This window comes from Thunnus thynnus, chromosome 2, assembly GCF_963924715.1.
Source record: "Thunnus thynnus chromosome 2, fThuThy2.1, whole genome shotgun sequence".
Lineage (NCBI taxonomy): Eukaryota > Metazoa > Chordata > Actinopteri > Scombriformes > Scombridae > Thunnus > Thunnus thynnus.
This window is the reverse complement of record NC_089518.1, coordinates 34,951,536-34,975,636: the sequence shown is the minus strand read 5'-3', so window position 1 is coordinate 34,975,636 and position 24,101 is coordinate 34,951,536. Positions and strand designations below refer to the sequence as shown.

At 36.9% G+C, this 24,101-nt stretch overlaps 1 protein-coding gene across 1 annotated transcript in view; it reads left to right on the top strand.

Moving 5' to 3' along the window:
• The window catches only part of LOC137169129 (protein unc-13 homolog B-like), a 202,162-nt gene that overhangs the window by 28,630 nt on the left and 149,431 nt on the right, over positions 1-24,101 (top strand). Inside the window, exon 3 of the mRNA XM_067572132.1 lies at positions 5,320-5,419. Within this exon, the coding sequence (XP_067428233.1) occupies positions 5,320-5,419 (100 nt within the window). The remainder of the gene's footprint in view (positions 1-5,319; positions 5,420-24,101) is intronic.

The following is a 24,101-nucleotide window of genomic DNA, read 5'->3' as shown; positions in this document are numbered from 1 at the left end:
TGATTAATTGGACAGAAATCCATCTCTAATTCATCTTGGTTTGTTCTGTATTTAACCTGCCTTTGTAAGGGATAATTATCTCTGAAAATGCATGAAAGGAAAGTCGTATTAGAAGGTTGATGATTTTGTTTGTAACATCACCCACAATGTTAAAATCTCAGTCTATGATTCTAGATTAAAGGGACAAAGTTCTTTTAATGGACCCACTGAAGTAGGCCACAAAAGACGACTGTACTGTACTGTGCAGCTCCCAAGTGTGTGATTGTGTGTGTAAGTGTATGAATATGAAGCAGGTCAAGTGCTTAGTCAACCTTTCCCGGATAAATAAGGATTAAGAAAATGCAGGGGGCATCCTGTGCTCTGCTAGTGTGGAGTGTTTCTTCTCTCTAGTGATGTTTTATTAGCTCAGTGCTGCCCTGCTCTCTGCGCTGAAGCAGGACGATGTAATCAACAAGGAGCTCCGGGGGGGATTTGGAGGCAGAAATTGGACACACATAAGAACCACATCTGTATGCAACAATGTGTTTACCAAAACACGAGATCTGATGTGCTCATAGGATCCCTTTTCTGCTGTAGTGTAATTTCTACATTAACCTTTATTCTTACGAGGAAATTTGATTGAGTGCACAAGGTCTTTCCTGGCAATTCCCTGCTTCACATTCATACACTTTCACACATCAGCAATGTTGTACATTGACTCTCTCGAGTTCATTTTCCTTTTGGTCACAAACTATAGTACAACATTTATATCTTTTCTGGTGGTCAGTATGTCAAATTAGTGACTACGACGACTATATTATCACGATATTCTTCCCACGATAATGATATATTACGACAAAGGTGATTCTGCGATACATGATATATATCACAAAGAAATAATCTAAGATATATCACGATATCTGTAACTGGAGAAGAAAGAAAAAACAATTTCAAAGAGCGTGAAATAGTCACAGATATTCAATAGATAATGTACAATGTTTATTAACAGTACATTAGTTTCACAAAGACGAAATGCCGCCAAGTATAAATATCGCAACACCGCTAACTGTAGCCTCAGTTTGTATAAATATCAGAACACTGCTTTGATTATTGATTAATCATTTCAGTCATTTTTAAAAGCAAAAATGACAAATTGTCCAGATTGTCAAACGTGACGATTTGCTGTTTTTCTTGAAAGTAAATTGAATATCTCTGAGAAACTGTAAATGCCTTTTTTTTCATCGACTAAGCAATAAATAACTGGCAGATGAATCAACAATGAACTAATTGATAGAAAGCATTAGCGGTTGCAGCACCTATTAAACATGGCTTTGATAGGGGTTTGATAGTGTTTTATTGAATGTGAATCTGGTTTTGACTTTAGACTTCAAACCTTATTAAACTTATTCAGATAACTGTCAACAATTTTTAATATATGTATTATATATAAATTATTCTTTAGGATATAAAACCCAAAGAGTATCATTTAAAGATTAAAACCCATATTAAGGCAGATACATTACATCTTATACATTTATTTTAGCTAAAAGATTCACAAAAACATCGTCAAGACCCAGAGCTTAATGGATTTGGGCATTTTACCAACTTGGAACCAAATCCAAAATGGAAACCAGCTCTTGGGGCCTGACCTTGGCTCTAATGCTTTCATTTATGCAGCTGAATGATCACATCCCTCACCTCATCTCCACCCTAAATCCACTACATATGCTATTGCAGTCTGGTATATATTGAGCTCTCTGTCCATGTGAAGAGTGAGCTACTTGAAGCTGGTAAAAGCAGGTAATCAAGCGTGAATTAAGTGGTTGGTGGCTTTCGTGAAACTCCTCAGTTTGTACTGATTATGCTGATAAGTGTGAGCTAGACAGCAGGAGACACACACACACACACACACACACACACACGTATTTTGATGACATTGCATTGACTAACATTCATTTCCTGGAGACTTTACCTGACTTGAACCGTAACCACCGCCTACTCTCAACCGAAAACCAAGTCTTAACCCTTAAATGTAATGGTTTACTTTGTGGGGACCAACATTTTGTCATCAAATGGGAGGTGAGTCCTCATAACATGTGTGAACATACAGTATTATATGGATATATGTGTGCTTATGTGAAATATGCATGTGATCACACTCCACATAGAGATTACTGTCAGACCGATTTTGTCACTTGTCCACTGCTGATACGACAAACGTTTGTGACTACATACATCATGCATATAAGTGCTCTTTAAACCTGCATGGTATTTGAACTCTTTCTTTTTATTTATTCATTTGATTTTACAATTATTTATTTATTGTATCATATTTTTAGTGAATTAATTCACTCATACAACACGGTTCGCCCAAAGTCTGACGTTTTGTTTGCTGACAGACATAGCGACGTTACATCATTTACTCCTGAGTAAAAAAAGTTATAATACCTCCAGACTCTAGAGGTCTTTGTCACATGAACATAAACATATGTCAACATTGTAGAGCTGCAACTAACAATTTTTTCCTATCATCGATAAATCTGTTGAGTATTTTCTTGATTCACTGATTAATCATTTGAACTATAAAACATCAGAAAACAGTGCAAAATGCTGATCACAACATCTTAAAGTACAAGGTGACATCTTCAGATTGTTTTATCTATAATAATTATCTATGCGTTATAATGTAAAACCAAGAAAAGCAACAAACTCTCACATTTGAAAACCTCGAACCAGCCAAATGTTTGTCATTTTTGCTTGAACAGTAATTTAAACGATGAATCGATTATTAAAATAGTCGCCAACTAATTTTCTGTTGATTGACTTATTGACTAATAGATTAAAATATGAATCGTTGCAGCTGTACATTTGCAAAAATGACTGATGTCATGGTATAATTTTTTCTTGGGAGGACACTCTATTATTTTATCATTATAAACGGTGTAAAACAACCTCTTTTTAGGCAAATACATAACAACCACCAGTGTACTCACACCAGACACAACTTTCGCACATTACACATCTTTAGTTTTATTATTACCTGATAATAAGACTGAATTGCTCTGATCTGTTCATTTTGCTTTGTTTTGCCAATCAGTAGGGACATTTTTCAAAGTTTTTCACGTCGATTGATGAAATATGCCGATTGATCAACAGTGGTTATTGTGGACTTACAACAACCTGTACAGCACTGTCAATCATATTTTTGTCACCATTTTTGTGTTTTTTATGGACTTAAAATGACAGCAGACCTGTTTGAATCACTGAAAATGAGATGTGGGCAGCAATTCAGAAGTCTGCAACCAGGCTATCTGATTGTGAATAAAAAAACAGTAGTTGCAGTAGAAGACGACAAAGTTACATTGATGTAAAGGGCTTTACAGTGCTCATATTATGAAATAATAACTCCAGGCCCTACATTAGAACAAGGAGAGGCTTCCAGGAAAAAGAGAAAATAATTATCCAATTGTAGCCTTAACATGACTGGGTATGAATATTTTAAGCTTGGATCAATGCTGGAAATGGACCAGTGTCATAGAAAAGGAGGAAAGGGTCATATAGTTCTCTGTACAGCCATCAGTGTCTGATGAGAAAATGTAATGAGACTCTGGTTCACCATTTGAAGTGGCTTTTTCTTGGTACAAAATGTTCCCTGTTCGGCACTTCCACAGTTAATGACACCTTTTTGCAAATGAACATTATTAAAAGGCACACAGCACAGTTATTTAGGGTGTAATTGTTCATTTTTGTTCATTTCTGTCGCTGTCCTCCCACTTGTCTCCTGGATGGCCAAATGGATTAAGTAAAGGATTCTCAAGTTGAAAATTCAAATTTCTACCTTCACATATTGATGCTGAATCTTTTCACTTTCAATACTGAACGATATTAATAATGACAATGTTAAGTTTTCCTATACTGTATTTAGTCTGCATCTAAATAAAAGATAATTTGAGGAAAAATAGAAGAACATACACAAGTAAAAGATAAAAAGTACAGTAATATCAGACGGCTTGTGTTCAGATTTCATCCTTTCACTGACTGGAAAGAGAGCTAATGTTTGTTTTAAAGTTCCTCTTGAGGATAGAACCAAATTCCAGCAAAAGTTCAGTATTGCATACAGTAGAAATGAGACATCCACTTACACATTTTTATTTAAAAAAAAAACACCTGTAATCTCCTTTATTTATTGTTCTTTACACTTTAATAAACTTCCTGCAACTTACCACTAATTTTCTAGAAGTCCTTGCAGTATCTGTTCATAGCAACTAAAGCACGATCAATGTCGGTTGGTTGTTGGATGTTTATGTAGCGACTGACTTGAAAACATGAGATAGGACGAGTTTATTCTGTGCCAGTGAACATAGTTGCAGGCAAGAATTCAGTTTCTTACAAAAACCTATTTGGCAAAACAAATCAGCAGTATATAAAAGTAATTTAAGGGGGGAGACACGGTGGCTTGTTTTGGTCTGATGCCTTTTAGCAACATTGTCACATTTACGTAACTTTTCCCACCATCCTTAAAACTTTCAGTCATGTCTCAACAAAGAAAAAGATGGAAGACATTTCATGAGATCTCACATTTGTATGGGAATGGTCCTCAAATATCAACAGATAGATTTTTAGAGACAGATATACATCTACCTATAACTGACTTGGACTTGATTAAGGTTGTCTGACAGTCCTGCACAAATATGCTATCCACAACGTTTTATAGTCTTTGCATTGTTGTTGATTAAAAGGGAAAAATATAAGGTATTGCGCAGCTAAAAATAAGCATAATCTCTGTGTTTTGCTGTCATATCCTGCGGTTCGGGAGTGGATAATATATTTATCTCCTTTATATTAGGGTATAATATTGAATTCTGCATGAAATCTTCTTTCTAACTGTCTGTGTGTTCTTTAGTTCCTTTTTGAGCCCTATGTGGGTAATTTAATTACTTCTCCTATGTCTGAAAACCCCCCCATGGTTTAGATTTTTAGCCTTTGTTATCTCCTCTCCATCTTGTAATGAGCTCTATAGATGCATCACTGCTCCAAAAATGATGGCTATTTACTGTATTGTTATGCAGAGTGGAATTTATTTTTCCTCCTGTAGTTCAATCAATAATTGAGCCTCAGGATGGTACAAAACAAGACGGAATAAAAGAAAATATTAAAAATATTTTCTTTTCATCACGAGATAACATTTTAAACATGTAAATATATGCAGCACTTATTGCATCATCACATTATGCTTTATAAAGTATGAAATTAAACCAAAATATTACTGAGTTGCGTTATGAATTATTCAACCGAAATGTTAAATCTAAATCTGAATATATTTTCCTCCTCTTTTTCCAGACAAGTTCAACGCTTATGTGACTTTAAAGGTGCAGAATGTGAAGAGTACGACCATCACAGTCCGTGGGGACCAGCCATGTTGGGAACAAGACTTCATGTTGTGAGTAGAAAATCTTCCAAACTCTGCGATCTCCTTTTGTCACTGGGAAATTTCATGGAAGACCCAGTCAATCATGTGTTGTAATGTCAGTAATAAATCTCAGTATTTTCTTCTGTCCTTCTTGCAGGTTTTTACCCCTTTACACTTCTTAAAAGACTAGAAACTTTCTTTAAATGTATCTGTTATGTGGAAAAACTTCCAGCTGATTTACTGTATATGTGGCTCCAGTTTTGGGGATGTTCATGTTTTGCCTTCAACTGAAGGATTACATCATGCATCATGGGGCAAATATACTGTAAACCAGTTTTCATGCAACTGCTTTTTCAGGTACATAGGGCTTCAAACTAGTACACACTGCAAAATTTACATTTCATTTACTTACAGTACACATGATGCTGAAGGATTACATATTCCTCTGTGGGCTCAGAATATTATGCAAGTCTTTTTTGCATTTTAGAAGTTACTAGGTTTTCTAGGATGGCAACACAGTTTCAATAGAGTGAAAAGTTGTTCAGCTTCATACTGTCAGAAGCTGATATTTTGAGACACACAACACACTGTGGTCTCTCTTCATAACCAGCTGTAGTACTGCTGCTGAGTCGAGGCGAGATACGCTTCATCGTGCTTTCTTGTCTTTGCTTTGGTACCTGTGATGTTTGGTGTGGATTCGTTGTCTGCTTCACTCCGGGGTGCAGCTCCTGTCTTTTTTTTTGCATTTTTTAGAGGTTTCTAGGTTTTCATTTGATGGCAACAGCGTTTCATTACAATACAATAAAAAAGGTAAAATCTAAATCCATGACACCGAGTTTGTGCAATAGATTTGAAATACACATGACATGAGTTTTGGATTTTACTTTTCTTGCTTTGGTTTCCAGTTTCTTCTAGTTCCTTTTAACTTTTTGGCTCACTGCTCTCACTTATTTTGACAGCAACAGCATGTGCACCACCAACCTCTTGGGGTGTATTAAAACAAATGCAGAGAGAAATTGGAGCTTCAGAGTGTGTGTCAGCCGTTAGATGAATACAGCCCAGGTATCCACTGCTAGCTGACTTGCTAGCTGGCTTTAATGGGCCTTACTGAAATTGAAAGGGAGCATCAGCCGCCTGTGGGACTCCAGTCTGGCCGGCTGACACAGGCTACTAAATGGGAATTTGTGGTTGGAGCAGGTAGGATGGATGGAAAGTGAAATTACATGCCGAGCTCAGATAAGTGGATGAGCCAGTGATAAATCTAATGAATTGCACAGCCCAGTCTGATTCCATTGGGGAGAAAAAGTACAGATGTAGTTGATTTAGAAATCCCTCTTCACTTTTTATGCTCGCTGACAGACTGTTGCTCCCTGTCTCCACATCCACGAGGGATCATTTTGAGGGAAAAGTGTTCTTTAGGGATGGTCTTGTCAGCATTTGGAGGAGAGACATGAAACCGGTGGCTTAAGAGGAAGCACTGTGACAGCCTAACGGGCCTCATGTTGGGTGATTTGGCTCAGATGGAACAATTGTGGGAATCTTTTTTAATGATGTTTTCAGAGCTGCCCCTGCATTTTTTGCTCTGTCCTCAAAAGCAGAATTGTTTAAAAAAAATGAGGCTTTCCTCTCTTTTCGGCTAATGGGCTGGTGCAATGTCTAGAGAGTTTTTACTGTGGCAGTATGTGAGCTGTACATTTTGTCATTAGAAAACAACACTGTTCAGTAAGCATTCATTTTGTGATTTGCACCTAAAAATATGTCCAGATATATAAGGTTAAATCTGGGTTAAATGAAAGTTAAAAGGTGAAATATAACTGTTACTTCAGTGGCATTTACATGTCTGTATTTCAGAGTGAATCAGGTCCTCACTACATGTCGACATAGGTCACTGCTAGAAACTTGGCTAAACAGAGATACTTTGAGCTAAATGTTAAAATAAGCATGCTAACATGCTCACAATTACAATACTAACATGCAACAATTAGTCAATTAATCAATTAGTCAATAAACAGTAAATTGGAACTATTTTGATAACTGAATACTTCTTAAAGTAATTTTTTTTAGAAAAATGCCAAAAATTTGCTGGTTGCAGCTTCTCACATGTGATGATTTTAAGCTTTTTGTGTCATACATGATAGTTTACTGAATATCTTGGATTTTGGACTCTTGATCAGACAAAACAAGACATTTGAAGACGTATTTTCTGACATTTTATTGACAAAACAATTAACTGAGAAAATAATCACCAGGTTGATTGTTAGTTGCAGCCCTGGACATGTTGATGTTTAATAAGTAATGTTTACCATGTTGACCATCTTAGCATTAGTTTAGCATTTTACCATGCAGTCATTTGTTTAATAGCACCTAAAGTACAACTGAGGCTGATGGGAATGTAATTAGTTTTGCAGGTATTTGATTAAAATTTTGACCTGATGATGGTGGTCGATGAAAAGTTAAGAGGTCACCAAAGTTATTACAATTCATCCTGAGGGGGAATTTAATGGCAATCCATTCAATATTTATCAAGACAAATAACTCCAAACTGCAAATGAACCTGATGGTCATGCTGGAGAAATATTCAGGGGATCATCAAAGTCATGAATGTCTGCACAAAAGTGTTTGGTAATCCATCCTGCAGCTGTGGAGATATTTCTGTTCAACCAACTGTCAACCAAGTTTAATCAATTGTTACTGGGTGGCTGGAAGCACAGTGAAGTACTTCAATGACTACCAGCAAAAATATGTGGTGGACAGAAGTACTGTATATGACAGGTTCTTTTCTGAAGACCTTTCAGCTGTTGAAGGCTTCTGCTTTTCTTCTTTTGGCAGCTGTTCTGACTTGTATCTGTCTGTGGACCAGGGAAATACATTTTCTTTTATATTGGATTTTTTTTGAAGGTGGTTTTAATCTGTGCTATCATTCTTTTCATTCTTTTTTTTTCTTTGCTTTCTTGCTTCAAGTCAAGCCTGTAACCTGACCTCTGATTCAGCTGGCTGAAGTTATTCTCTACTTGTATTGTTCAGTACTGACAGGACTTGACATTGTGCTTCAGGTACAGAAATAGAAAGTAACTTATCAAAACTCACCTGGATAATTTACTTGCATATTGTTGTATATGACCCTGTTTTTCTTTGAGTACATTGATTTTCAATATATCAGATATCCTGTTTTTTAAAATGACCTCCTCCTCCTACATGCATTTATCATATAGTTATGAATTAAATAAGGAAACTCTGTTGAACAATAATTTAAATCACAATATTAACAGGCTCTTAAAAAGTCTGAAAATTATCTGAATTTAACAAATTGAAAATACGGAAAAATCTCTTAAGTTGTAGAACAGCGTGTCAGGGACATGTATTCAATTTTATGTGTCATTAAAAGTCTTAAAATTCCCCAATTTTTCTCCCCCTCCATTGTTTTCAAACTACCACTATTGAACAGAGAATAAAACAGACCTATTTCCTCTTCTCTTCATTTCCTCTTGCAGACCAAAGATGCAGCAGCAGTAACAAAACTAAGAATCTACAGCCACACATGAGGCTCTGTGTTGCTTTGAGCTAAATGCTAACCTCATCATGCTAACATGTTAACAATTACAATTAGCCATAAACCAAATTATTGGACAAATAAGAATTTTGACCTGATTTATGGTGCTAGGTAAGACATCAGTGGACATGGATGAACCAGATTTTATGGCAATTCATCCAATAGTTTTAGTAGATATTTCACCCAAAACCACAAATGTCAGCCTCAGCCTCAAATTTAATGGCAATCCATAAAATAGTTGTTTGCATATTTCAGTCTGGACTAAAATGATGAACCGAACAACTGACATTTCCATGTCACGTTAACAGAAATGTTAACATTTTGGTGTCTTGTTAGTGACATTTTAGTACAACAAGTGGCTGCTAATGCACACTGGATTTCAGCATTTTGTACTTGTACTACACTTGGTTTAATAAACTAAAATTAAATATCCTCCTAGATAACTGACATCTCTACAGAAAGAGGAGCAATAAAGTTGAAATGGTGGTTGTTATGTATTGTGTGCTGTAAAACAGACACACATCCTGTCTGCAGACTGATCCCCCTAGACTTGATTAGAGGGATTGGAGAGATTGACTGTGGATCTACATGATTACATAAGTCCTCTCCCCTCCTCTCTTCTTCCTTATATGCTGCTCATAATCCCTGCTATTGCCATATCCTCTTTCGGAAAGCTTGTTTTCACTTTCATTCTCTCTCTCTCTTTGCAGAATAAGCGTTTCAGACAAAGAATAAATACTGTCTGTTGTTTTCTGTATGTATAAAATATAGAGAAGTGTGATTTTTAGGCTCAAGCCAGGAGTTTTACTGAAGTATGGTATCACTTAATATGATTGTAATTATTGGAAAGATGTTGATGATTATATACAAAGGACACCCAGGGCCTCCTGTGCTAAATGGATAATTATTTCCTCAGTCTCATTAGCAGCAGTCGGGCTCGATGGGGAGCAGTGGTAGCGTGCTGCGTTGGAGCGCCGTTGGAGTTTGCGAGTAGAAACTGCAACTGAGTTTGATTCCCCAGAATGAAAGGTCTCAGAAAGAGAAGTTAGGCAGACATGCTTGTCAGCTCAAGTGCATGCGCTCAGAGTGGGCTAAAAATAGTTTTAGTAAAACCAAAACACAAAATAAGTTTTGTACAGGTGAAGCAAAAACTCTAAACCCCAAAAGAAAAGAAGCTGTCCAAGATGCAAGCAGCAGTTTATGTAAAAGAAATCATTATGAAGCTAAATATTTGTACTTTATGTATGTATGCAGGTTTGACCTTTTAACTAGCAGGCTAAGAAAAGTGTTTTAGCAGATATATCCTCTATTTTTGGTTTTGGTGATATCTTCTTTGGTAGTGTTGTTGCACTGCCCTTCCCAGATATTCCCACTGTGGGCAGTACTGTGACACTGAATCTTAGTTGATGAGTCCCTAGATGGTGCTCTTTTCCCATTCTGTTTAGCCATAGTGGTCACTGTTCATTGTAACTTCACTATTACAAAGTGCTTCAAAAACTCCAAGTAAAACCTGTGACACCAGGTCAAGGAAAATATTTTATCTTTGATCCTCATAAATGGGATATTTACTGTTGTAGGAAAGTTTACTGTACATTGACAAGATGAAAATGTTTGCTTTTTCTCCCAAAACATGCAAGTTAGGTCAATTGGAAACTCCATTGCCTGAAATTTGACTGTTAACATGTGTGTCAGTCTGCATGTGTAAGCCCTGTGACCATTTTCCCTCTTACATACATCACAGATGATTACACATCTCTCTATTTATGTCCAATACTGTGCCAACGCAGGTAGTGTTATGTTAGTAGTAGCACATGTAGCGCATTTAGCTTTCATGTGGGAATATGTGTTCCATAACAGACCTGCAGTTAATGTTCACTTTTTTTCCTCTCACCTTAACAATGTGCTTCCAGTGCCAAAATACAACCATAAAAATTTTAATATTGCTGTAGTTTCTACTAGCAGATATTGTACTGCAAGATCAGATATTTTGGTGGAAAAAAATAAACAACTATGTTGTCTCTGAACACTCACTCATACGTTCAGTATCAATCATTTTAGCAACTTGCCAAATAGGTTAAATGACAACATTTTGTCATTATGTTGAGAGAAAATATAATTCAGCCAGCATAACATTTCTATCAAACATATGCTGCTACAATTTAGTCGTATATGAACATCATTTCTAGGAGAAAGGGTTGCCATGTTTAGTAGCCATGACCAAGATCTTGCCCTAAACTTAACCATACTATAGTTGCTATGCATATATATTGTAGAAAGAATGGATTTTAAAAAATAATTATGCTGAATGCTAAAAAACTTTGACATTGAGCAAATTCTAGGGTTTTGCAGAATTGTCCTCTACCAGTGTTCTTGTCTGCCAATAAGCTTGTCTTGATAGGTGACCTGCCCAGGGTGTACCTTGTTTCTTGTCAAAACTGATCACTTTCAGTAAATAATACAGGATACATTCAAAATAAGAGCATGAAGGGACACTTTTGCTATTACCACCAGTATAAATATGGAGAACTGTTAAATTAGGCTTAGCCTAAACACCCATTTAACAATGATTTGTCAGAAATCATAACACATTTACTAAATGTTGATTGTCTTCTTCACACCATAACTGTATACACACTAGAAAATGAGGTAGTGACACAGGATAGCCCAATACAAGATGCAGTTCTAATACAAATACTTATCCCATTACACAGATAATCATTGCTATCTAGTTGAAAGACAGAGAGAGCACACAAGAGATAGAGGGCGAAGGCAAAAAAGTGAAACGACAGGATCATCACCGTTCCACCTGGGTAAATCTTTGCTAAGGTGCTGGAAGTACCAATGAGTCCAAACTGATAGAAGAAATTTCTGCACACTTAGATCTATGCAGCCCGTAGGCTGAAGTGTATCTGAAGTGTCAATCCAACAGAGCTCCCTTTGGCATATCTTTTCTTTCCATATCTCCCCCTCTTGGCGATTCAATGTGTTCAATGTCCTGGAATCGTAGAGAGGAGATAGGGTGTGAAAATACATTGAAATGATAGGCAACAGGATAGTTCACATCATTGTGTTTGATGTCCTGTGATCACTAATCCTTTGTTTTAGCATTTTAATAAATAACATTTTCTGTGCTGCATAACAGGAAAACTTTTGCCCAATCTTGAATGTCTAAAAACAGAGGTTTTCCATGTATTGTTGCACTGGGCACAATTGCCACATGGATAATCCTTAAAATGCTGGGCTAATGCTGGGTCAGAGGCCAAAATAGGCCAGTGTTTTAGAATAGTGTTCTTGAGGATAAATGCCTGAGGGGCATACATTGTGATGCAGGAGACAGAGTAACTTTTATCTTTTTGTAAAAGGTCAGAGCAGATTTAGAAAATGCAACTTGGAAGGCTTTATAACTACACTGTAAAGAGAAGCCTCTGTCCATAAAAAGCATTTTTTCATTGCAGCAGCTTTATCGATGAATTCCTCATTAGAGTGACACATGTGTCTGAGCCTATAAAAGTGACTCTTGGGTACAACATATTTCAGAGCTCTGGGATGAGCACTCCTGGCTAGGAGGAATGTATTCCTGTCCGTTTCTTTTTGATATAAGGTAGGGATGAGGCTGCCACTGCGTAATTCAATCCACATATCCAAAAAAAAACACTTTTATGATCATATTCAACTGAGAATTTAAGGTCAAGATTCATACTATTGAGAAGATTAACAAAATAATTCAACTCATTGCTAGTCTCTTGGAGAAGGTAGGGCTTTCTGTTAATGTTAAAAACATAACTATATATTAGGGATGTGCAGAGATCCCAGTATTTGTATTTGTATCTGTATTTGTTGAGGAAGCAAAATTATTTGTATCTGTATTTGTATTCGAATAAAAGTGGAAAGAGGCTTAAAAATCCTGTTTTTGTTTTTATTACACTTGTAATTTTAGAAAATTAAAGTGTTACAATAAGTGTTCATAAATAAACTACCTTATGAAGGACGTCCCCACATCGGGTCTTGAACTGGAGTTGTATAAAACAAATATTCGTATAAAACCCACTATTTGTGCTTTGCCGAATAATGTATTTGTATTCGGGCACACCCTTACTATATATGTGGGTGTTTTAAAAAAAAACAACACCCACATATATAGTAAATTAGCACATTCCAGAGCAAAAGTAGAACCCATCGATGTTCCTTTGCGTTGTAGGAGGAAATCTCCAAAGAAGGAGAAGTATTTCAGTCAAGGACCAAAGCAGCCAGCTCACAAATACACATACTGGGTGGGAGTGTTTCCTCAGTGAGTCTTGTAGTGTCAAGACCTCTGTCATGGGAGATATTAATGTAAAGGCTTTCCACTTCTAAGGTGGCCTGAATGATATCATTAGGTAAATCCTTTAATGTTAATATCTTGTTGATTAAGTCAGTAGAGTTCTTAATATATGATGGAAGCTTCTGAACATATGGTTTTAGAAAATGATCAACATAAATAGATAATGGCTCTAGTAGAGAATCGTTATGGGCTATAAAAGGTCGACCTTTGGGTTTAACCAAGCATTTATGGATTCATGTTCATTCTTAGTGATCCAGTTCAGTTCAAGAGCTTGGCCTGTCACATTTAAGATCTTTTTTGTAAATCGAGGGTAGGGTGAAACTTCAGTCTTCTATAAAAATGTTCATCAGTTAATTGCCGGTAGGACTCTTCTTTGTAGTCTTGACATGTTCTAAATGACTATAGCATCCCCCTTGTCAGCAGGCTTGATAATAATCTCAGAGTCTTTTGAAAGTTCCTGTAAAGCCAAATGTTCATCTTGACTGAGATTAGAGAGAGAATGATGGGATTTGTCTTTAAATAAGTCAAAGGTTTCTCGCTCAACTATTATGCAAAAAGTGTGGATAGAGGGATTTGAGGAATAAGGCATACATGTGCTTTTAGGCTTAAATACAGGTTTATCAGGCCTTGGTATATCAGATTTGCCAAACATATGTTTCAGTTTAATCTTTCTACATAAGCGGAATGAATCCGTCTTCACTTCGAAAGAGTTTCTCTTGCATGTGGGGACAAAGGTTAGGCCTTTGGTGAGAGCAGAAAGTTTGATAGGGAGTGAGTACCTCATTGGAGAGGATCATTGCGGGATTCTGGCTTGCTGGCGGGTGAAGGGCTTGTCCCTGGGGACTGGCTTTCTTCTCGCCCCTCCTTGTTTTCTTCCACGCCACTAGCCGTTTTTTGGATTGTGACTTCTGCCTGCTGGGTGCTGGTAGTAGCTCCTGTTAGATCAGAGTCACTAGGGAAATCACTGTTGGTCGGGGTGGTATCTGACTGGTTAGTCTGGTGGCTTGCGGTGGATGGATGTTGAGGGTCTTCTTCTTGGACCCACTTGTAGACTTTGCCCTGAATGTAGTCCAGGGTATCCTGCTTGTATTTATTGATTTTTGTTGCCATCAGACCATCTTCATATGACTGTTTGAGTGTTTGTTTAATAGAGTCAATGACATTATTAAAATCATGACCCTTTGACCCATGATCCTTTTGTTGTGAGACCTCTTCAATAATCAACAGCATGAGATCCGTGGAACATTTATTCAGTATTTCACACCATTTCTTGTTAATGTTCTCAGTTTGTTTCCCAACGGTAGGGGCTTTTTGGATGCCGATTCCTTGTGGGATCTATTTGTTGCGCCAATACTCACTCAAGGTGCAGCCATGCCATTTGAGACGTGTTCCTTTCTTTTTGAGCTGGATTAACTTTGTTTTCATCTCTTTGGATGAGGAAGGGTGGTTTCCCAACACATTAGCAGTTGGGGATAAAATCCGCATCATCAGAAAAGGTCTCAGCTTCTTTAGTGGATAGTCATTTACAGCATTTTAAAAAAATACCGATAAAACTCTCAGCAGCACTGACGTACTGGGCACAAATATCACATGTTTGATGCAAACGGGACTCACTCCAGCCATTGTTACGTTGCTCAGTAACAGCGGGGAGACGACCTTCTCACAGCTGGATGATGACGAGACACTGAAGCCCTGCCAGATGTGCAGTCTGACTCTTGGACCCTTCTGGGACTCAACTAAAGCAGTCACATGTGTGAAAGAGCAGGTGGCTGAAGTTTCTAGTCTGTCCACACTGAAGATTCATACTGGTGGTGACTTTAGCTGGAAGTTACTTTAAATTCCTCCTCTTATCAGTGACCAGTGGTGCGTTCAGGTACTACAGGACTATGTCAATCTTCTAAGTGTGTGCGTGTGTGAAGACACCTGTACCTTGCATACGCCATGCTCTATATCTGTGTCAGTCAGATAGAGGTTTCCTGTTTGTAGGATTAGTGGCCGTACTGTGGCATGCTATCACTCTGACCTGGACAAACATTCAGATTAGAGAGACAGTGGGTAACAGACAGTTGCTGGATGGAGAATGAAATGTGGTTTTCATTTTCAGTCAGAGGCAGATATGAATTTGAACCGAGTCTGGCATGTGCTTACCCAACCTGCCATCCCACTGCGCTTCTGCCCAGAAATTAAAAGGAAAAAACGGCAGAGAAGTAACTGTATTCCTGGCTGCACTCAGAGCTCCTCTCGATCTCAGTCGCTCTCCTGATGATAGCACCCTCTCATTCTCTCTAACTGTTTGCAGCTGGCTGTTAACTTTTCTGAAATCCTTATTGTTTCAGCTGCCAGACATCCATTCAGGCTGTACTCTGCTTTGAAAGCATACATTTTTCAGCAAATGAATGGCGAGTTGATTCTTAATGAAGCATTATCTGATTACATTCATCTAGAAAAACCTCTATACTACCACAAAAAAAGGTATCTTGCCTCATATTGGTACAGATCACTAATTGGCTCACTGAAGCAACTGTGAGTTACTGTATGTGACTTTCCTAAATGCAAACAGACAGTATTTGTTAAGGCAGAGGAGAGCATCTTACACTCACTTTCCTCACTGACGTTTATCAAGCTATTTCAGGATAGGCATCACTAAACTTTAAGTCACAGCTTTGTAAGGTGTGTTTCCACATGTACATCAAGGCTCGTGGGTTGATACTAGCTGCTGATCAGTACAACACTCTCCACAGTTAAATATCTTAACATATATAAGATGTATTGGCATGCAATCTGGTACATCTCCTGACTTTTCATCTAACAGCACCAGCAGCTCAAAGGTTCCACTTGTCTAACACCAATGACAGGATACCTCTGAAATTAATGATCTGAATCAACATTTCTACAAAGTGCCTTCTTCAAGATAAAAAATCTTGAAAACTGAAAAATCTTTTTTATCCTGAACACAAGGCTGTTTGCAGAAACGTTGATCGTCATCTTTTAAAATAAATCCATCAGAGTTATGAGCGTGCGGCATGTATAATCAGTACTGGCAGCGTCACCACAGCCGCATTTACCACACTGTCCTATTTTCCAACGTGACATGTGTTGACAGTTACATATCCCCCGTCACACTCCCTATCCTGGCTACTGTACCTTACATCACGTTTCTGTACGCTGCATCCAATATGTGCTACTGGCATCAAACGATCAGATGAACATGGTGCTAAATGTTTCATCCCAAATGTTGCCATTCCCAGATTAGCATGCGCAAAGCACAGCTGAGCCTGATGACTTTTCCAGATCATATGAAAGTTACCATAGTTGCTGGTATTTGGCTGAAAAAAATTCATAATTAACTTCTACACTCGAGAGGTAATAACTACTGTGAATGTAGTATTTCATGAAAGGTATGTAATATATCTGCTTTATGTCTTCCTCTTGTCAAAAACTTGTTTTTCTTCTTGTTACTTCATTTGGATGTTTGCACTTCACTGTGCAGGATGATGTATGTGCAGAGTTTGACACTAGAAGGTTGTTTTCGCATTCATTTGCTAAAAGTGGAAGGTTTCTCTGTGCTCACCTTAAATCTCAGTTTAACATGTGGATGTACAAAGCGAGGTTTTGTGACATCCCAACTAGCAGCTTACACAAGTGTGATGTGCAAACTTGAAGCCTCCAGTGCACATACTGTACAATTAGAATGGACTTAAAAGTGCAGTAGGAGACATCTTGTGTCCAGCAGTTAAACTTTTGAAGTGAGTCTTTTCCAGCAAGATGTGGCATTCTCCATGATTTATGACAGAGGCATTAACCTCAAAGCGTTACTTTTAGTCTTTTTATTTTTTTACTTGTTTTATTTTCTGCATAAATTATTCGCTTCATGTACTTTTAATTAATTTTCAGTTAAACCTTGAATTGTTAGGATGTTGTAGACAAACATACACACACACACACACACACACACACACACACTCACAAACAAACACACATATTTGATTATCTGTCACCTGCCAAGCACCTGACTCAAAAAAACAGCCCCAATATTATACTCCAAGAATCCAATTCATTATTCTCATTTAGTAAGCGAACAAGCACAAGACTCATACATACGCACACACGCACACACACACACACACACACACACACACACACACAGACACGTACACACACATAATGTTTGATTACTGCTGTATCTCACTGGCTGCAATGGAAAAAGTTTCCAAATTTCCCAACAGTACTTTTGATTGAAGCCCACCAAAGTGAATACATTCTGTCTTCATAATGAAAATACTTTTTGCTGAGGATAAAAATATTTTTTTTTTTATTTCTGAGAGTGGTAAAAAGGACATTTTATCACATTTTCTGTGACAATGACTGAACAGTATTAAACAAAAATCTGTTTTATTCAAGCTGAGAACATCTGTAGTAGACCAGTCATTTTATCTTCCAATGTGTAAAAGGTACATGTATCCTTTCCAATTCAGTTTCTACTATAGATCCCATCATAGTTACATGCAGAAACTCTAATTCCTCTCAGATCATCACACCAAACTGTCCACCGGTTGGTTCATCAGTCAGTCCATCCAACATCGCTACTGGCAAGATTGCTCCAACATTTGCTGGAGATAAAGTGATATTAGAAACCGTCTGACTAAGTCTAGTGCCACCATCAGGTCAAAATTTCTCTTTGACCAACACTTTGGTCCCTGCATATGTTGATTTCTATGATAACTGAGGTTATTCCTAGTTTCCAACAAACTAATCATACATTTTTGGTGACCTCTGACTTTACCACTGTATGAAAATTTAATTGGCAGATTGCCTTGAAATTTGATAAAAAGATTGATACTCCTAAGGGTGAAAACTCATGATTTTAATGCCCCCAAGGACTTTCCTTTAGTGCCACCCTCAAGACAAACTAATGATCTAATAACAGTAACTGTGTCTGTGTTCAACTCATTAAGTATTATGAAGTGTACTGAACATTGGAGCCTCTGGTTGTCGCAAGCTGGACTTTTACTCTATAACGTCTCAGTAGTCTGCAGATTTCATTTTTGATTAATTGATTAATTGTTTAGTCGATAAAATGTCAAAAATAATGGAAAAAAAATGCCCATCATCATTTCTTAGTGCCCAAGATGACATTTTCAAATGTCTGGTTATATCCGGCCAGCATCCAAAACCCAAAGACATTCAGTTTAAAATGATATAAAAGTAGCAAATCCTCACATTTGGGAAGCTGGAATCAGAGAATATTTGGCATTTTTGCTTGAAAAATGAAAATTATTGCAGCTTATTTTCCTATTGATTGACTAATCGATTAATCAGCTAATCGTTTCAGCTCTAATTATGCATTGATGCAACATCACTATCACTGCTCATAACAACCAGCAGGCTTAAATTGTCCATTTTGGATGTGTGTAAGCAGAGCTGCGACTAACCATTATTTTCATTATCAACTAATTTGTTCATAATTTTCACAAAATGTTACAAAATTGTGAACAAATGCTGTTAACAGTTTCCCAGAGCCCTCTGTGATGCCCTCAATTTGTTTGTTTTGTCCGACCAACAGTCCAGAACCTAATGATTTTAAAATTATGTCATGTGTTGGAGTCAAACAGTAAATCCTCACATCTAAGAAGATGGAACCAGAGAATGTTTGGCTTTTTTTGCTTGTAAAATGACTGAAAGGATCAATAGATTATTAAAATTGTTGCCCATTGGGGGCGAATTTTGACATTTAACAGTGTTCAGGAGGTGAGAAACATTTTTCATTTGTTTGGCGGTGTGTGTGTGTATATGTGTATGTGTGTGTGTGTGTGTGTGTGTGTGTGTGTGTGTGTGTGTGTGTGTGTGATGGCTGATTGGTTGGTTGGTTGACTAGTGGGATAAGGGGATAAGCAGTTGAATGTTGATCCCTCTATGCTCAGGGTCACCAGGCCTCACGTGCTCGTGCATCCTGGGCTTTAATGTGTCTGTCTCAGCGCTGCTTGCTCTCTCTCTCTCTCTCTCTCTTTTGCCTTATTGTCTCTCTTTCTTTGTTATTGACCACAGGTGTAATATATCATATACTGTATATAACATGCAACACCTTTTCTTGCCTTATTTTGTGTCTCTACTCCTCACTTTTTCCCGCACTGTCTCTGTTTGTTCTCGTCTCTCACATGCCACCGAAGGTCTTAATCTTTTGACCTGATTTACTGTATTGTGTGTCAGGGTTCACCGGCTTTCTGTCACTAATATCACACTCTCACCTGCTGCTCATAGTCTTTAGATGTCTTGACTGACAGTCCACTGACAGTCTCCTTGGTTTGACATAGTGTCATTGTCTAACTAATATAGGTTATTTTATGCTATATTATAATTTTACCTTTATAAATTATTACTCTCTCTTTTTAATAAGAAGTCAAAAAATAGAAAAATACTTTTAATTAAAAATGTGATAATCAGGAAATTTCTTAATCAGGGTATGGTGACAAGAATAATGAATAAGAATATAGTGATATAATGATGATATAATGTTTTTTTTCAAGGTATTGATCTTACTGTTTCTCCTAAGTTTATGATGGGGGGGAAACATCTCTCATTATCTTTCTGTCTGACTGCCTTTCTGGTGATTCAGGTCATCGTCTACTTTTTCCTTCCAGTTTTCTGTCAATTAAATTGTGTATAAGTTTCAAAAAATGGTGACCTTTTTTCCTTCACTTCACATCAACTTTTGTTAGTCTTTAGCCAACGACTTTATCAAGTTACAGTCACAGGAATGATTTACTGCTGTCTGATCACAGCCTTGTTATGTTACCTACCACTCTCAGGGATGATGTTTATCAGGCGTTTTTCTTACATCTGGCTTTAAGGAAAACATGGTTTAGATATTCACATGAATTTCCAAGAGCTCAGATGTTTTTTGGCAGCTGGATTCATATTTTTTGAATTGTTTGGGATCCCCTACTACTGACACTCCTACGTTTGTTATGTTTTGTCTGGTGATTTCCAAAAGCAGGACCTGAAGCTTCGTAGTGTGAAATTCTTTTTGCTCTTTGAGAACATTTTTGTGAATGAAGAGGTGACAGACATTCATCAGGCTGAAACAAGGGATGTTTGTGCAGCTATGAATCTGACTCAGAACACTTGTACAAACAAAACCTCACAGGAAAAAAATAAGACTTTGGTTTTGTAGAAAACAAAATCTGTATCAAGCCTTGTAGAGACAGAACCGGTATAGAAGAATAGTACAATAAGATTGTGACGCGTGACACAAGTTGCTTGCAAGAGTGCAAAAATTAAATGCTGCATGACAAAAATACATAACATGACAATAATAATAATATTCTGATGAGAGTATTCAGTATGCTCAAAAGTGTGCTTTGCAGCCACATCGAAGAAGCAGAAAATATGACTGAAACATGTTAATATGAAAATTTTAGGGAAAATTGGATAATTTTATGCATTAATTCATAAACTGGACGAGCAACGTTGCTGCCTGTGTAAATCTTTCTTCACAAGAACATGTAAAAAATCTGTACCTCACCAGTGACGTCACCTTTTATTCCTCAAAGTGCCCCCAGTCCATAATTTCTATCAAGCCTCGCGCTCAGCGTCACCACATCTCTTTCTCAGCCTTCTTTTCTTTCTTTTCATTTATTTCTCTGCTCTTATACACTAGATGGCTCTGTGTAGGTGTGCATGGGGTATTTGTCTGTGTGTGTGTGTGTGGTGTCCAGAGTGATAAAAATACACCATTTCATTCCCTGTTACAACACAAACCATTCCCTCAATAATGGATGGGCTTTGATGGAGGGCATATGCCAGAGTCGGATGTGAAGCTTCAAGATCACACACACACACACACACACACACACACACACACACACACACACACACACACTACATGTTCATCTCTTTAGTACTGAGTCAGAGACAGGTTGGAGACAGACTGCATGGATAGACAACGTCAGACTGATTTCTAATCCTATTTGGGGTTGCATGTTTCATGTTTTCAATTAAATAATCTCATGGATTAATATCAGGCAGTAGATCATAAGACACTCTTTTTTTTTTTTTTTGCTTTAAACCATCTGACCCTGACTGTCATGTTAATACAGTACTTCTGAGGAGTGGGGGGGCAAATAATGTTTTTTAGCTTTCATTGATGGAGGCAGGAAAGTCAGTTAGACACAAGGAAATCACAGTTAATGTATAGTAAGTATATACAGTAGCAATTTCATTGTACTTTACATAGGAAATGACTAAAAAGAAGGAAACAAACAAAAAAACACAATTAGCAAGAGGCTTTTGAATATGGCATCCAAACCAGGTCAGCTAGAAAAAAATCTGATTTCAAATGAATTTGGTGAAAAGTAAAGCAATGGATCCAAAAACAAGTGATTAGCTTTTGGATTCTCATGAATTACTGCACTAACTTGAATAAAATATAAAAAATCAGGCAAATGCATCTCAACTTTTTATCACTTTGTGCACTTTGATGCAGATACAGTTTCACATGAAGACATTTATGTCATCTTCTTTTATCAAAATAACATATTTATTGGCAGAGATATGTGCTTTCTAGTTTTTTTTTTTTTAATTAATTGCATCATCATTCACTGTCAGATTAGATAAATGGCATCTACCTTGCCAGTCATGTGTTTTACTGTACCTGGGAATAAGTTAAGGAACAGCAATGAGCTGTGTTGTGATTTTAGTGTATTGGCCACAGTCAAAAACACAGGTCACATGATGCTTTGAGGACCCAGAAAGACTTGGTAATCGATTGGTGGAAACAGACAGAAACTCAGCTATTATCATTTCATACACAAGGGCAATTCAAGGTGCTTTACATAATGTATATAACCATTAAAAAAGAAAAACAGCATAAAACCTTAAAATACAGATTTAAAGAATAGAAGTCTTGCAGAAATAAGTGGAGAACAGAGACATAAATACAGGATAGATAAAAATGTAAGAGAAGGATGGCTAATGAGGAGTACTTTAGGTCAAAGGCAGTGCAGAACATTGTTAAGGAAAAATGGCAAATTTCTCTGGTTGAAGCTTCTCAAATGTGAGGATCTGCTACTTTTCTCTGTTTTACATCATTATAAATTGAATGTCTTTGGGCTCCAGACTGTTTTTCTCACTATAAGTAATTTGAAGGGGCTCTGGGAAAATGTGACAGGCTTTTTAAACGATTTTCTGACAATTTAAAGGTAGAAACCCCTAATCAAATTATCAAAAAAATAATTGTCAGGTTAATCAATAACGAAATAACTGTTAGAGCTATTACTTGGTGACAAACACACATTCTTATATGACCTATAATTTAAATCTTTAGATCCAGTTTTCCAATTTTAAAGCGACCAACAATTTTTGGAAGATAGGTCAGCCTCGCTCAGCCACATAATGTGCAGCATGCAGAAGTGGGGTAAAAACTTTTTGGACATAGAGGCTGGTTGAACAGCTCCCTTTGGTTGGGCGACAATATTTAAAATCATTATTAGTTGTATAATACATCCAAGTATTCAAAGCTGGGTTTTCTCAGTTCAAGAAGCTTTACTGGCACAAAGACATCAATCTTAAGTATTAGGCTGCAACTAACTATTATTTTCATTATCAAGTAATCTGACAGTTATTTTTTGTCAATTAATCAATCAATTGTTTTGTCTATAAAATGTCAGAAAATTGTGAAAAATACCTGTGATCATTTCTCAAAGCCCAAGGTGACATCTCTGAATGTCATGTTTTGTCCGATCAACAGTCCAATAAAAAAAATAGTCAGTTTATTATCATTTATGGCAAAAATAAGTTTAAAATGTTCACATTTAAAAAAGTGCAGCCAGAAAATATTTGCCATTTTACCCTTAAAATGTGAATAAAACAGTTATTTGATTATTAAAATAGTTGCCAATTAATTTTCTGTCCAATGACTAATTGATCAATTGACTAATGATTGCAGCTGTACTCCGTGGTCACAATCAAACAAGCATGTAAACAACCAAAACACATGAATGGAGATGGTTAACGGTAATCATGCATGGAAACATAATCATTTTGACTCGACTTGTTGTTCAGACGGTTGCCTCCTTCAGTGTGTAGCAACACACACACACACACACACACACACACACACACACACACACACACACACCACCCAGCCTCTCCTGCCCACCCTCTTCCCTCCATCAACCCAGCTGTGAAGTGTCATCAGAGATGACTGACAGCCAAACTGAGGCGATATGAATATGAATGGGAGTGTGAATATAAATATGCAGATGAGGAGGGGAGACAGTTTGGTTGCTGTCTTCTCTTTAAGATGGATCTGTCAGAAAATGACGGCTGTCATCCTTCACCCTCACTATCCCTCTAAGGATAAGACTCGGCATTTAATGACCTGATGGGAGAGAAAAGTAACTGTACTGTGTCAGGCTAAGGCCAAGACCAGAGTCAGACGCTGCATGAAATATGGGCACAGATCAATTTTCTGTATGATAAACAATGTTAATATCATCTGAAACATAATAGTTTATTGTATTGAAAGCAACAAGGAAAACTGCATTTTTGTTTAATAGTTAATTTAGTTAATAGTTATTAATAGTAAGATATATAGTTATATATCCAGTATAGATAATATAAGAACAATAATAATAATAATAATAACAACAATAATAATAAACTTTATTTATACAGCTCTTTACACAGTTAAAACATTTAAGTGCTACAATTATGCAGTAAAATCAGACTTTCCGAATAAAATAAAACAGAATAAAATACCCCTAGTGTAAGATTAAATATAATAATAATGATAAAACAATAAAAACAACAGTAGTAATAAAATAAATGAGACATGTTGGAGA